Here is a 14715-nt window from a genome sequence, read left to right as displayed (position 1 = left end):
TTGAGGGGGAAAGTAAAGAAATGTGGCATTTATTGGATGGTTCTACCAAACAGCCAGTCATAATGTGTTGAATGATTTCCATCTGTGCTCTATAATTCTATGATAAACATAAAGTTGTGGCATACTTGTATGTTAGAGTTTATACAGCTGCTTATGGCTGGTTATAAAAGTAAAAATGAAGATATGGGGGTGGGCACAGTTCAGGGAACTTAGGGAAAGTTAGGTTGAAAGTATCTGAAAGTGTGGAACAATCAGGGAGAAACTTGCAGATTCAAGGTATAGGAGGATGAGTTAGGAAGCTACTAAAGCCTACAGAAAATACCACGGCTGCTGTCCACACCGTGAGAAAAGGAAGGGGAAGATTAAGGACGAAGGAAAGGAGTAAATCGCACCACTATATCTTGCTGTTTGCTTGCCAATTATCACCAAAAGCGTTAGGCCATCTTAAAAATAAAAAGTGTGATCGCTCACTCTGTCCTGTGTCCATGTCCCAGGAAAGGTGGGAGAAGAATCTGCAAATCATGTTGCAAATTGCATACCTGTGGCTGTTGTGTGAGCATTGGTTTGGATTCTTTTGAAATGTATTAACTAAATTCCAGGAATGAATATGTGGGCAAGATAAGTGCATCAAGAAGGAGTTGGTGTTTTCAGGAAAAGGGAGGCTGAAGTCAGAAGGCCTCAGCAAAGCATTTGCATGATTTGACACCATTAGAACTGTGTATTTGCATCAGAAAATAAATGTTGTCTTGATTCTGCAGAGGAATTGGAAATGGCAATCTGGTAAATGTCAAAAGAACAGATCTCCATCAGCTGGAGAGTAAGAGGAACCTGACAGCAGACTAAAACTGATCCTCCCTTTGGACAAGCACTTGGCCTCTCTCAGTCCTGTCCTGCACACAGCTGAGATGGGAGTGCACTTGGCTGCAGGCAACAGTCCCATCTGTGCTACAGTGAGGTTAGCCCTTCACTGCATCAAACTGGGACATCTTATCTATACTTGCAGTTTCAAATAAGAGAAATGGGTCTTTTAACAAGAAGCAATTTATAATCGTTACTTTGCATTAACAGCTGACAAGGATAAACCTGTTGAAGTACAAGATGAATCGCAAGGAGTTCGTGCAGGCAAACTATCCAGTAAAGATGTATCATCTACTACAACAAGTATACCCCCAAACACTCCTGGTAAAGTGGCAGCAATAAAGAGTGTTCCAAAGAAAGCTGTTCCCTTCACCGATGCCGTCTTACTCAGTAAGTGTGCATTGCATTTCAAAAGGTTTTACCTTGATGGACCAAAACCAGTGGATAAAGACGACACCCAGTATACCACTAAAACCATACAAATTAGAGAACTATGGCTTGATTCCTTGTCTGGATTTCGTTAGATGATTCAGCCCAGGAAATGTTTGAGTAATTGCTGTTGGGCCTTGAGCAAAAGAAGGAAAAGCAATCAGTCAGGATTCCTGATCCAGATAAACCCTGCTGAGCAGTGGGTGGGGGCAATCATTGGGCGTAGTTACTATTTGATGATGCACTCCATCACCAAATAGCTTACCACCATTCACTGGGCCTTTCCAGTGCCACACCTAACATTCTTGGGGCCATTAAACACACACGTGATGCCACTGCGAAAGATTATTAATATGCCACTAGAAAGAACAGAAGAAAAATTTTAAAAAACAGATTTCACATGTTGCTGTTGGCACTACCAGTCACTACTTTTGATATGCGCAGGAGTAATTGCTTTCATTCAGAACAACATTGCTTCATTTACAGTATCAGCTACATTACATAAGGTACAGTTATCAATAATGCTAATTCATACATTTATTTTAACAGATTAAGGATACTTTTAATTGTGGTGTTGGGGAAATTTAGATACCTCTTGCTAGATCAACTTTTAGCACAGAGTCTAGCCTCAACCTTCCTTCCTATTGATCCTTCAATTAATCTAATGGGGACTGATATATGTTAGTAAAAGAAATCCAAAAAGGCTGATTATAGATCACAAATCTTTGCATGAATCTCTCAGCAACATTTTGATTAATGTAAAGACAGGCTTTAGACTTTTAATGCCTTGAAACCTGAAGCCAATTGACATGTAGCCTCGGGGAATTCAGAGATTTGCAACTTGTGATGGTGCAGACAGCTCCATTAGCATAAAGGTACCATACCAATGTAGTTATCACATCCACAGGATAACTTGCCAGTCCTCATGTATTTCGTTTTACTGTTAATCACAGGCCATTATAATTGTGAGGGAGCATGTAACAAGTGACTGAACATTATCAACCAGCCACTAAAAATAAATGCGATTAATTTTGAAAAGAAAAGTTTTCCATCCTCCATTTAAAGCAGGCTGATGAGAATTGAGTGAATGGTTCAGGTTCTGATCGCCACTGTAACAAAACCACAGCAAGAAAAATTCCAAATGTTAGAATCATAAGTCACAACCCAGGCTTCAGACATAGCGCAAAATAGTCTTTGGAACACCTGTTGTGTCATGTCTCAGTAATTCAAAAACAGAAATAATCTTTTTTTAAAAAAGTATTCATACATGTTCTTGGTCATTGCTGTATGCACCTCAGATTTACATGCTTTGTCCGACAAAAAAGTTGTGTTCAGTAAACAGTTAAGAGCCCAGCCTTGATAAGTGCTTTGTTTAGTATTGGTATTTTGAATTCTGGGAGATAACTAGCCTGGTAGTAGCCACGAGTTTTTTAAAATCAATGTTGATGTTATGTCATGTATATAAAACAACCAGTATTACAGTCAGCTGGTGACTGTTTAGACTTTTGTCTGAAAGTGCAGATTTCTTCCTTTCGCGTTATTAAACTGAAATTTATCCCGTCACTTCATACCTCGCTTCTGTCTTTCTATGTAAATTGAGACTCTCCATACATTACCTTACCCGTCATGGCCATTATTTTATGATGTGGAGATGCCGGCGTTGGGCTGGAGTAAACACAGTAAGAGTTTTAACAACACCAGGTTAAAGTCCAACAGGTTTATTTGGTAGCAAATGCCATTAGCTCCTTCGTCAGATGGAGTGGAAATCTTGGAGATGGAGTGGAGTCCAAAGTTGCACAGGTGTCAAATATATTCTGCAAACACAAGTTAAACAGTGCTGACTTGGAGTCACAGTCTGAACCATGGGATGGTCGAATGTAAGTGCTTCCACTCGAACTATGGATTTCCATTCCATCTGACGAAGGAGCAGTGCTCCACGGTAGCACAGTGGTTAGCACTGCTGCTTCACAGCTCCAGGGACCTGGGTTCGATTCCCGGCTTCGGTTACTGTGTGTGGAGTTTGCACATTCTCCTCGTGTCTGCGTGGGTTTCCTCCGGGTGCTCTGGTTTCCTCCCAGAGTCCAAAGATGTGCAGGTTAGGTTGATTGGCCATGCTAAATTGCCCCTTAGTGTACTGAACTATGTAGCTTAGAGGGGATTGCGGGTAAAGAAGGATAAGAAAGATGTGGAAGCGCTGGAAAGAGTGCAGAGGAGATTTACCAGGATGCTGCCTGGTTTGGAGGGTAGGTCTTATGAGGAAAGGTTGAGGGAGCTAGGGCTGTTCTCTCTGGAGCGGAGGAGGCTGAGGGGAGACTTAATAGAGGTTTATAAAATGATGAAGGGGTTAGATAGAGTGAACGTTCAAAGACTATTTCCTCGGGTGGATGGAGCTATTACAAGGGGGCATAACTATAGGGTTCGTGGTGGGAGATATAGGAAGGATATCAGAGGTAGGTTCTTTACGCAGAGAGTGGTTGGGGTGTGGAATGGACTGCCTGCAGTGATAGTGGAGTCAGACACTTTAGGAACATTTAAGCGGTTATTGGATAGGCACATGGAGCACACCAGGATGATGGGGAGTGGGATAGCTTGATCTTGGTTTCAGATAAAGCTCGGCATAACATCGTGGGCCGAAGGGCCTGTTCTGTGCTGTACTGTTCTATGTTCTATGTTAAATATGTAGGGATATGGGGGTAGGGCCTGGGTGGGATTGTGATCGGTGCAGACTCGATGGGCCCAATGGCCTCTTTCTGCACTGTAGAGTTTCTTTCTTCTTTCTTCTAATGGCATTTGCTACCAAATCAACCTGTTGGACTTTAACCTGGTGTTGTTAAAACTCTTACTGCATTATTTTATGGACAGCATTTGCCCCTGGCTGACATCCTTGGTGTGGACAGATTGGGAACAAAATTGGCATCATCTCAATCTGTGTTAAGCGAGCAGTGTATCAAACTAGATTTGACAAGGTACCAGTTTTGTATATTTAGATTGCACTGTGCAATGTGGAAAAGCCTGTCAAGCAGCGTCTTTTGGAAGTTGTTGACTTTTGTCATTCTTTATTCCTCAGCTTTGATTATTGTGTGCACGGTGGCAGGGGTCTCTGGACTGATCATTGCTGGCATCTGCTGGTACAGGTAAGCCTTCTCAAGTTGTTAATCGGGAAGCATGAAGAAATTGGGAGTTCAGACATAGCGTAATGGAACTTTATGATTCTGCAGTAGGATTGCCCCCTCCTCCCTCCCCCCTCAAGTCCAAGACTGGGCAGTAAAATGTATTAAGCCATAACTGGTGTTTGGTTCATCACTTGAGGATCTGTAAGGACTGAATTCTGAGAGAGATTGGACAAATATGTCCAATATGTTTTGAGCCTCAAAAGAAGATAACTGGGAAATGAGGTTAAGAGTAGCGAGAAAGCAAATCTCAAGTGCATCTCACTCAGCAGTGACAATATTAGAAAGAAATAGAGTGAAATTAATAAAAGGCAAATTTAGGACTGATTTCAGGAAATTCTTCAACTCGAGAGTGGTTACTGCATTGAACAGACTTTTGAATAGAGAGATTGAGGCAAGTGCCCTGATAATCTAATTGTGCCTAGAGAATTTATGATGGATGGAGCGAGCAAACTATAGGACTTTTATGTGCCTAAAGGACTGACTTATCTTTACTTCATCAACTAATGCCTCTATGTCCGAGGCCTCTACACCATTTCTCTCAGAAATTTCTGAAATCTTGCTCAGAAAACTGTCCAAAGTTGCACAGGTGTCAAATATATTCTGCAAACACAAGTTAAACAGTGCTGACTTGGAGTCACGGTCTGAACCATGGGATGGTCGAATGCAGGTGCTTCCACTCGAGCTATGGGCTGATGTTGAGCTGAGCGTAGATATTTTTTAGATCGAGACACCTATTGTGTATGTCACCTCTGATTGCCATCTGCTAGAAACCAGTTTGAAATACTTAACAGTGATGAAACTCTGGGTGAAGATCAACTGTTGAAAGTGCAAGACATGGATATCGGAGAGGTTGGGGCAGAGTGCATGAAGAGAAAAATAACTCAATGAATTTTGAGCTCAAAATAAATTTTAGAACCATAGAATCCATACAGTGCAAAAAGAGGCCATTTGATCCATCAAGTCTGCACTGACTTCAGTTAAAATCCGACATGCATGTTTTATGAAGTGTAGCAAATACACAAAGGAATTATAGGGGCGGCACGGTAGCACAGTGGTTAGCACTGCTGCTTCACAGCTCCAGGATTCCAGGTTCGATTCCCGGCTCGGGTCACTGTCTGTGTGGAGTTTGCACATTCTCCTCGTGTCTGCGTGGGTTTCCTCCGGGTGCTCCGGTTTCCTCCCACAGTCCAAAGATGTGCGGGTTAGGTTGATTGGCCAGGTTAAAAAAATTGCCCCTTAGAGTCCTGGGATGCGTAGGTTAGAGGGATTAGCGGGTAAAATATGTGGGGGTAGGGCCTGGGTGGGATTGTGGTCGGTGCAGACTCGATGGGCCGAATGGCCTCCTGCACTGTAGGGTTTCTATGATTTGCATGTATTTCCTTGGGACATCATCCCTTGACTTCAATGTATAACTAGACCACAGGGAACCAGTGTACCCACCATTCTAGTTCTGTTCCCTTCTCTCCTGAAAATGTCAGTCTGTACTGGAACACAGTTGTTCAGGTGCCAGCCACCCACCAAGGTTGCCATTCATCATGCAAGTGTCCAAAATATGTTCTTGACGGCCTACTCAATTGTCACATGCATGCTGGTAAATGTTCCAGCAGCTTTTAACATCATAGAGCATAATCCAGTTAAATAAAACAACGTCTGTGTCGCTCTCCAAGCCTTGCTTTTGCTTGACTTTTTTTAAATTTTAGATTACAGAAGGAGGTGAGGTTAACTCAGAAAGCAGATTATCCAGGCTACGGTATAATTGGATCCAATGCTCAACCTGAGAAACCCCTGGTAAGTTCAGAAGAAGATGGTACTTCAAATGTGTCTCATTTGTGCTCAGATCACAGTCCCGCAATGTAGTCCAAGCCCTGTGTCTGGTTTGTAAATTGGTTTATTTTGATGCAGTGAGACAATTTCACCCATGAGCAAATGGGAGAATAGCCAAAAAGCTCCCAAGGCTACCATCTGCTTTCCATGCCTGACCAGACTACCCTGTAGTTGACCTGTCTCCTTTTTAGATTTTATGGCCGGAGAAAGAAAACTGAATGTTGGTCCAAAAATGAATTATGGGAGCGTTTTGTGGAGGTGTGAATATGTCAGCTTGACTCAGCTGATGGCATTCCTGCAATCAAAAGCTTGTGGGTTTGATTACCAATTCGAAATTTGAGCACCACAAATTGCCACACATGCTACTCTTTGTAGCATTATAAAGCAGGCCAACTCTCTAGTGTAGTACTGAGGGAGCACTGAATTATTACAAGTGTCACCCTTGAGGAGTCTTCAACCTGAGCACTCATTTGCCTTTTTCAGTGGTTGAGGTAAGTGTTAATGATCCCATGACACTTCTTACAGAACAGGGAGACCTCCCAGTTTTATCTTTTTAAACAAATGTTATTCCTTTCTCAAAGTTACAAAGCCAATGCACAGAGTGGACAGGGCCAGCCCTTAATCCATCTCCTTGCTTGCTTGCTCCAAAAAAAATCCAAATTAAAATTGAATCCAATTCATGGTCCCCACAAAAGGGACACAAGCTGACAAGAACAGGCATTACACCCGATCTCTGGCTTGATTCGAAGTTTGATCTTGGCCAAAAGGCCAACACCAACAGAATGAGCAGATTGTTGCTGTTATAAAAGCAAAACACTGCAGATGCTGGAATCTGAAACAATAACAGAAAATTCTGGGAGATCTCAGCAGGTCTGACGGCATCTGTGGGGAGAGAATAGAGCCAACGTTTCGAGTCGAGGGTGACCCTTTGTCAGAGATTATTGCTGTTTAAGGGGTTCTGCTGTATGTGAAGTGCCTGCTGAGTTTGACTGTATCACAGTGGCTAAACTTAGAATTATTTCTTTGAAAAGCAGTTTGGGACATCCTGAAATATTTAGACATGCAATAGAATGCAAGTTCTTTTGCAGCGATTCTCACCAAAAAGGCCATTTTAAACGAGCATCCCTTCACCCATCCAGCAGCCAAGAAAGTCACTGCTATGGGAGAGCGGTGGCCATGTTCTTAAGTGCTAAATCTTTAGAAGAAATTTATTTCTTCACATTGTTTTGGTTGGCACCTGAAACTGGACTTGTAAAGTCTCGACTTGGGGCTGTGTGTATTTTCTGAGCCCGTATTCTCCAGTGTAACTTTAACAATTCATCAACTTGTGGTCAGCTTCACTTGCACATATCAACAGTCAAGTGACGTTCGCAATGGCTTCCTTTTACCCTAAATGGCAATATAAAAAATGTCACCATTACTCAAAAGGGACGTTGAATTCAGGCACCTCAGCACGTGACTTTGCGAGGTCTTGAGAATTTTATTTACACAGCAATTATTATGATCTGGAATGCCCTGTCCGAAAGAGATGTGAAAACAGGTTCAATAGTGAGTTTCAAAAGGCAATTTGCAAAATGCTTGAAAAAGAAGATTTTCAGGTCTATTGGGAGATAGTAGGGGTGTGGGGCTAATTAAATAGCTCTTTCAAAGTGTTTGCAGAGACTTGATGGCCTCCAATGTTGTGAGATTCTATGCCTCCAGGCTCCTGCTAATTGGGATACAAATATTTAATGTGGTAACTTGTGTAAAGAATATTCAAAAAAGCATCATAGGTACATTCTCTTATTTATGATTTGAACAGAGTGGCGACAAGAAGCTGGCACAGAGTGCCCAGATGTACCATTACCAACATCAGAAGCAACAGATGTTATCGATGGAGAAGTGAGTACTCCGAGCCAATTTGTTAAGTACTGAAGCTCTGTTTCGTATTATGGACAAAGCGGTGGTTAAAGTAGATGAGCAGGTTGCTGAGCACTGCGGCAGTTTCAAGGTAGCATTGCTGATCACAAAACTGCTCTTGGGTAAGAACTGGGATGGTGTTTGGATGTCCCAGTAACTTCGTATCCTGATTAGACACAGGATTAGGCAAATTGCTTTAAGTACAAATCAAGAAATGCATTTCATCCAAATGTCAAGCTGATAAGCTGTGCAGCATTGGCAGACTCCTGAGAGCAGCTTCAACCAATAGACAGGAGAAAGAGTGTAGAGGGCGAGGGGACGATGGAGAGATTTCAGGAGGGGAGTTTCTTTTTACTATGTTGACTGATCTAAGCTACTTGATCTGTGTTCCTGATGCCTATTTAATAGCTGTGTATCAGCCACTGGTGATGGAGCTTCCTTACACAGCGAACCAGAGTAGCATTTCAGAGTAGGCCTCTTGTCTTTCCCCTCCTTTCTGTGGATTTGCGTGGGTCCTCACACATGGTTTCCCCATTCATTAAAATCCATTCACTAGTTTAAAAGGATGGGAATGGAACTTGGCAAGGGGATGCAGAAATCAGAATATGCAGGCTTAGGAATCAGAGTCCTTACAGTGCAGAAGGAGGCCATTCAGCCCATTAAGTCTGCACCGACAATAATCACACCCAGGCCATATCCCTCTAGCCCCATGTATTTACCCCGCTAATCCCCTCACATGAAGGGGCAATTTAGCACGGCCAATCAACTTAACCCCCACATCTTTGGACTATGGGAGGAAATCCGAGCACCCAGAGGAAACCTACGCAGACACGGGGAGAACGTGCAGACTCCACACACACAGTCACCTGAGGCCAGAATTGAACCCGGGTCCCTGGCATTTGAGGCAGCAGTGCTAACCACTGTGCCACTGTGTCGGCCTTAGTCATTTTTTCCTCTTTTTTCTCAGTGGAATTATTTCTCATTTGAGATGTCCCAATTAAATTGGGGCAGTTGAGATATACAAGTCTGGATCTCCACTGTGCCCAAGGAATTTGGGTGGCATTCATTTTTGGGGGATGGGGAGTCTCGTGCTAAATACAGTTGCAAACAAAGAGATCAGCAGCACTGGGTATTGTCTCTTGTTCACCACAGTTATTTTGTTCTACAGAAATAAAGATGAATCCAAAGTATCTGAATCCGCGACAGAATCAGAGGGAGAAAATGAAGACGGGGATTTCACAGTCTATGAATGTCCAGGACTGGCTCCAGTAAGTAACTAAGTAATGAGAATTTTGCCACAAAACCCAGAGCTACATGCCCTGTGGTAATCATGATCGGCACAGGCTTGGAGGGCCGAAGGGCTTGTTCCTGTGTTGTACTTTTCTTTGTTCTACTTCCATGATTCTGCTCTGAAGTGACGGTTCAAGATTTCACTCAAGCCTTAGAGTGGGATTTGAACCCCAACTCAGACAAGAGTGTTTGCTGACTAATCCATAACTGACACCAGCTTGCACAGATGTGGTTGTCAGGCAATGATTGAATCACACTTGGCTATGATGCTTTTTGCTGTTGAGTAGACCACCAGTACAAACTGGGGAAAGACTCTTGTGTGAAGAACCCAAGAACAATTGGAACTTGTGAATCAGTTTCCCTAATAAAGACAACACTTTGGGTAGGGGAGAATTGTCAGAAAGGGGGTGGGGGGCGGGGTGGGGAAGCAGCTTTTGTGAAGGATTAAATGTGACTTAGTTCTGTGTTCCTGATGGGTTTTCACAGTTTAAGAGTAAATGAATTGTGTCATTAAGATGATGGAACAGGTTTTACTGCAGCTTCAGTCATTGACACTGTTATTAGTTGTTGTTGAATAAAGTGCTGGGAGGACAATGCAGCAGGAGGGAGCTCCACCAGGCTTTTCTTATGTTAATAACCTTCACAGCTAGGCAAAGAGAACAGATATTAGCCATATTATTATATCTTTACAGGCCCATTAATGTTCAGTCTTCTCTAAACAGTGGTGCCTGTGAATCAACAGCTAGTTCCTGTCAGATTCAGACCCATTCACAGCTCTCTTTTGCTTGCATTATGAAGACATGAACCTTTTCAGGTAGGCAGCAGATTGTGAATAGGAATAGCCACCAGGCAGGTCTCAATAGCACATCCATTTCCCCTGGATCTTCCTGCTGTGTCTCTCAACTAACTCGCAGCTTTTCTTTCTCTCGCCACAGACAGGGGAGATGGAGGTCAAGAATCCACTTTTTGATGACTCATCTCTACATCATCCGCCCTCCCAGTAACTAAGCAACCTGGTATGTCTCTGGACTATAAGACGTCACGAAGGGACAATTATCTGCAGTTACAAGAGATCGTTCAACTGTGCACCAAAGGACAGTCTGTATCTCCAGTGGTCTCTTTCATTCTGATCCTGACTATTGAGGGAATTCATCCCCTATCCTAATCCCAACCCTGGTGGTATAGTGCACTCCGTAATGGTCCTTAACCCCAAACCCCACCCTACAGTCTTAAACACACACATTTTTAACTTTCTAAACACGACTTCCTGGGCAGAGCTAGAAGAGATGGTACATTTCTTGTATGCCTAGGATCATCTTCTGAAAGACATGCCACGCACGACGGAGTGGATCGTGGTTGGAAGGAAAGAAGTAGATGACCATTGAACACTGTAGCTGCTCTGTGATCCACACACACAGTCTGTTTTGTATGGGACATGTGTGCCACAGACAAACCTGGCCCAAGCTTGCCGATACAACCAATTTCCCCACTTTCTTGATTGCGGTCTGGTTTGATGCAATTCTCAACCTGACCAGAAAGTTGCAATAAAAGTGTGTGAGACTGACAGAACAGGGTTGTCAGCAATGGAGTGGTGGCGTTTACTGTGCTTCAGTTGTAATAGTCAACTGAAGTTGCTAAATGCAACCGCATCTTTAGAGGGGAAGGGCTGATATATCATTCTTTCAAACTGTTATCTGTTTGGAGTATTCACAGCAGTGGGAATGTAAAAGCTCAAGATGCCATTGAATTTCCATTGCCATAACCCAACATAGGGTATTGTAAATATCAATTGTCAGAATGTGGTGAGCTGGCAACTATCTTGAGCCTTCATAGAATCCCTACAGTGCAGAAGGAGGCCATTTGGCCCATCGAGCTGATCCCATCCAGGCCCTATCCCCGCAACCTCACGGACTCACCCTGTTAATCTCCCTGACATTAAGGGGCAATTTAGCACGGCCAATCAACCCTAACCTGCACATCTTTGGAGTGTGGGAGGAAACCGGTGCATCTAGAGGAAATCCATGCAGACACAGGGAGAACGTGCAAACTCCACACAGACAGTGATCCGAATTGAACCCGGGTCCCTGGTGCTGTGAGGCAGCAGCGCTAACCACTGTGCCACCGTGCCATCCTTAATGAAAGTAACTCAATGGGGCATTTATCAATATTCATTGGATGAGAAAAAAGTCATCCCACTGAAGTTCATGTTTCAAATACAGTTTTAACCGTCTCAGCCAAGCATTCATTTTGAACATCTCTAATCTTGGAATACAACTATTCTACTGAGATTTCTAAATTATTTTCCTCAATCATAGAATCCTTACAATACAGAAGAGGTCATTCGGCCCATCAAATCTGCACCAACTCTTTGACAGGGTACCTTACCCAGGCCCACCACTCCACCCTATCCCCATAACCCCACATATTTAGCATGGCTAATCCATCTAACCTACACATCTTTGGACTGTGTTGAGGAAACTGGAGCACCTGGAAGAAACCCACGCAGACACAGGGAGAACGTGCAAAACTCCACACATTTCAACTTTACATTAAAACTGAAGAAGCATTAAAAAAGTAAGGCTATGATTTTGAAATTATAATAAAATCATGGTGGGAATGCCCTTGTGAGTAGCTTATCAAGCCACACATTCAAGAAAGTAGCATACCAACCACCATCTCGTGGCAACTGACAAGGGGAACAACAAGAGTGGCCTTGCCATCATCCCAAGGACAGGTTTGAAAAACACTACCTGCCCCGATTTACTGCTTGCTAACTGATTTGAACAGTATACATAATCGATCTGTTGAAGCTGCAAGAGGCCCCAATCCCCTTCCTCCCCACCTCAAATGCCACTTGTCCAGCTGAAGTTTTATACCTGAAAGTGAGGCATCCCTGAAATGGATACACATTGTACCTCAATTGTGCAGTATCAGGTGAAAAGGTCTTTATTTCTCAAACTGGGGAAAGGACAACTTTGTATAATAGTCATATAATTGCCTTGGTAACTGATTTTCTTGTGTAAATGTAATATATCAGAAACATGTTGGGGGGAGTGGTTGAAAAAGGGAAAAAGGATTAAATCTAGATTGTATAAATTGGTTGGAACAGATTTTAATCTAATTAAGAACATTTATGAAGTAATTTATGTGCAAGTTTATAGAAACTAGCTTAACACTTGGATTTTGTTTATGGACCTAAACCTGAGAAATTTTATTGCTAAGATTTTATTTTAGAGCTTTATTTTAAAGGGACTTTAGTCATTATGCTCCACTAGCTGGTAATGCTTTAGTATTGAATGCTGTAGCAGTGAGTTAATTTCAAGATATTTTGCGTTCTGCAAACTTTATACAGGCTCCACAATGTGCAGAGTCCACTGCAAGAGCCAGCTGGTTCAGTCAGTTTCTAACAATTACAGGAGCCTGTCTATGACCCAAAGTTGGACCTACTCACTGTATTTATTCGTTCTGATTCTGCTGGAAAGGTCAGTTTAAACCTGAACAAGCGGCTTAACCTATATCACCGGGAAATATCCTGAATATTCTGTGTTGTAATCATTTTTACAATCAAAACAGATAATGATGGAAATGCACAACTAATTAATGGATCAGCATCTGAGGTGGGGGGTGGGGGGGGGGCGAGATTAACAATTAACTTTATTAATAGAATCATTCAACACTGACGGGCTATTTGGCCCATCATGCCTGTGCTGGCTCTTCGATAGAGCCATCCCACCCCTCCATTTTTTTTTACTCCAAATGTTAACCTGCAGTGTTCAGATGGTGTTGACACATTTGAATGTAACCACATCTACAAATGAGCTGCTGATTGAAGCTGTTGGCCTGGAAAATAGTAATGCGGAGATAAATTACTCGGCACGCTTCTGTTTTCGTACAGCATTTCGATCTTTGGAACACTTAAGAGCAGAAAAAAAACCAGCATCTTTAGTTTCCAAAATCTCCACAGCAAGGGTTAATAGTTAACCTGATGGAAACAATACACCAGTAAGTTACCAATCATACAAATGCCAAAACTACCTGGAAATGATTGGTTTCTGCATAAAGGGATATTGTTCAGTGAAAACCAACTCCTTCAATTAGTTTTCATTCTGATACTTGAATTGTTAGACCACGGTTTCCATTCCACTGTAAACTTGATGAGCAGAAATATGTTTTTATTTAAACAGGAATATGGAGTTTAATCAGATGGCTAATGTTAAATATTTCAGTTTTGGTGGGGGCAGGTTTCGTAACGGTTAGATAGGAAATTAATTAAATTGTGAAGTGTGCAAGGTGCACTGTAGAGGAGGACAAAGAGAGTCCAGAGTACAGATGGATAGTGCTTGTGTGGGATAAGTGCTTTGAATTAGCTTTTTGATATTCTCTCTCTGTTTCTTTTCCCTCTGTCGTTCTTCTGGGATTAGCCACATGCACTATGGTGATCTTTAACATTCCAATGATCTGATCCGTATCTGTCTTCTGCCACTACATGTATTTATTGCCTGTTCAATTTTATTTCAATTGTGTCTTCATTTCCAGTATATTTTATTTTCAAAGACATAGTCATCACCGGTTCAAATACCTGTTCTTGCATTCTGTATATTGATGTATTTTTCAGTGAAAATAAATTGATTTGTTGAAATCCTGATTATTTCTTTTAGTCCTGTTTTCTGTGATAATAATTGAAAATCAATAAAATGGCTTTTCTGCTGAATTCTTAGCATCTCCACACTTTGTCTGGTGGTCTGGTTCGTTCAAAGATGTGCGGGTTAGGTGGATTGGCCATGCTAAAATTGCCCCTTAGTGTCCTGGGATGCGTGGATTAGCGGGTAAAATATGTAGGGATATGGGGGTAGGGCCTGGGTGGGATTGTGGTCGGTGCAGACTCAATGGGCCGAATGGCCTCTTTCTGTACTGTAGGGTTTCTATGATTTCTATGATATCATGGAGCTCCGTGGGCTACGTATACTGTGGTTTGATAGAGGTGTCAACTGCAGCTCAACTGGCAGCACGCCTGCTTTCAACAGAGTAAGTTGTGGGTTCTCAAGCCGCACTCCTAAGACTTGAGCATAAGATCGAGACTGACAATTGAATCTAACGTTTTGTTTTAGTTCTTTTGGCAATTATTTTGAATCTGACTGCTGACCCACTTGCCGTATAAAAAAAAATAGAATCTTCCTACTTGCTCAGTCAAAACCTTTCAAAGTTGAGTACCTTTATTAGGACTCCCTTTAAGCTTCTCTGG

General features: G+C 42.4%; 1 protein-coding gene across 1 annotated transcript in view; it reads left to right on the top strand.

Moving 5' to 3' along the window:
- LOC144502562 (neural proliferation differentiation and control protein 1-like) overlaps window positions 1–11647 on the top strand; it is a 176303-nt gene extending 164656 nt beyond the window's left edge. The window contains exons 4-9 of the mRNA XM_078226664.1: window positions 1069–1248; window positions 4355–4421; window positions 6161–6248; window positions 8086–8165; window positions 9352–9451; window positions 10409–11647. Of these exons, the coding sequence (XP_078082790.1) occupies window positions 1069–1248; window positions 4355–4421; window positions 6161–6248; window positions 8086–8165; window positions 9352–9451; window positions 10409–10477 (584 nt within the window). The 3' untranslated portion in view covers window positions 10478–11647. The remainder of the gene's footprint in view (window positions 1–1068; window positions 1249–4354; window positions 4422–6160; window positions 6249–8085; window positions 8166–9351; window positions 9452–10408) is intronic.
- Window positions 11648–14715: the final 3068 nt, after the last annotated feature.

Source organism: Mustelus asterias, chromosome 13 (genome assembly GCF_964213995.1).
Source record: "Mustelus asterias chromosome 13, sMusAst1.hap1.1, whole genome shotgun sequence".
In the NCBI taxonomy this organism is placed as follows: domain Eukaryota; kingdom Metazoa; phylum Chordata; class Chondrichthyes; order Carcharhiniformes; family Triakidae; genus Mustelus; species Mustelus asterias.
This window is presented reverse-complemented; position numbering and strand designations above follow the sequence as displayed.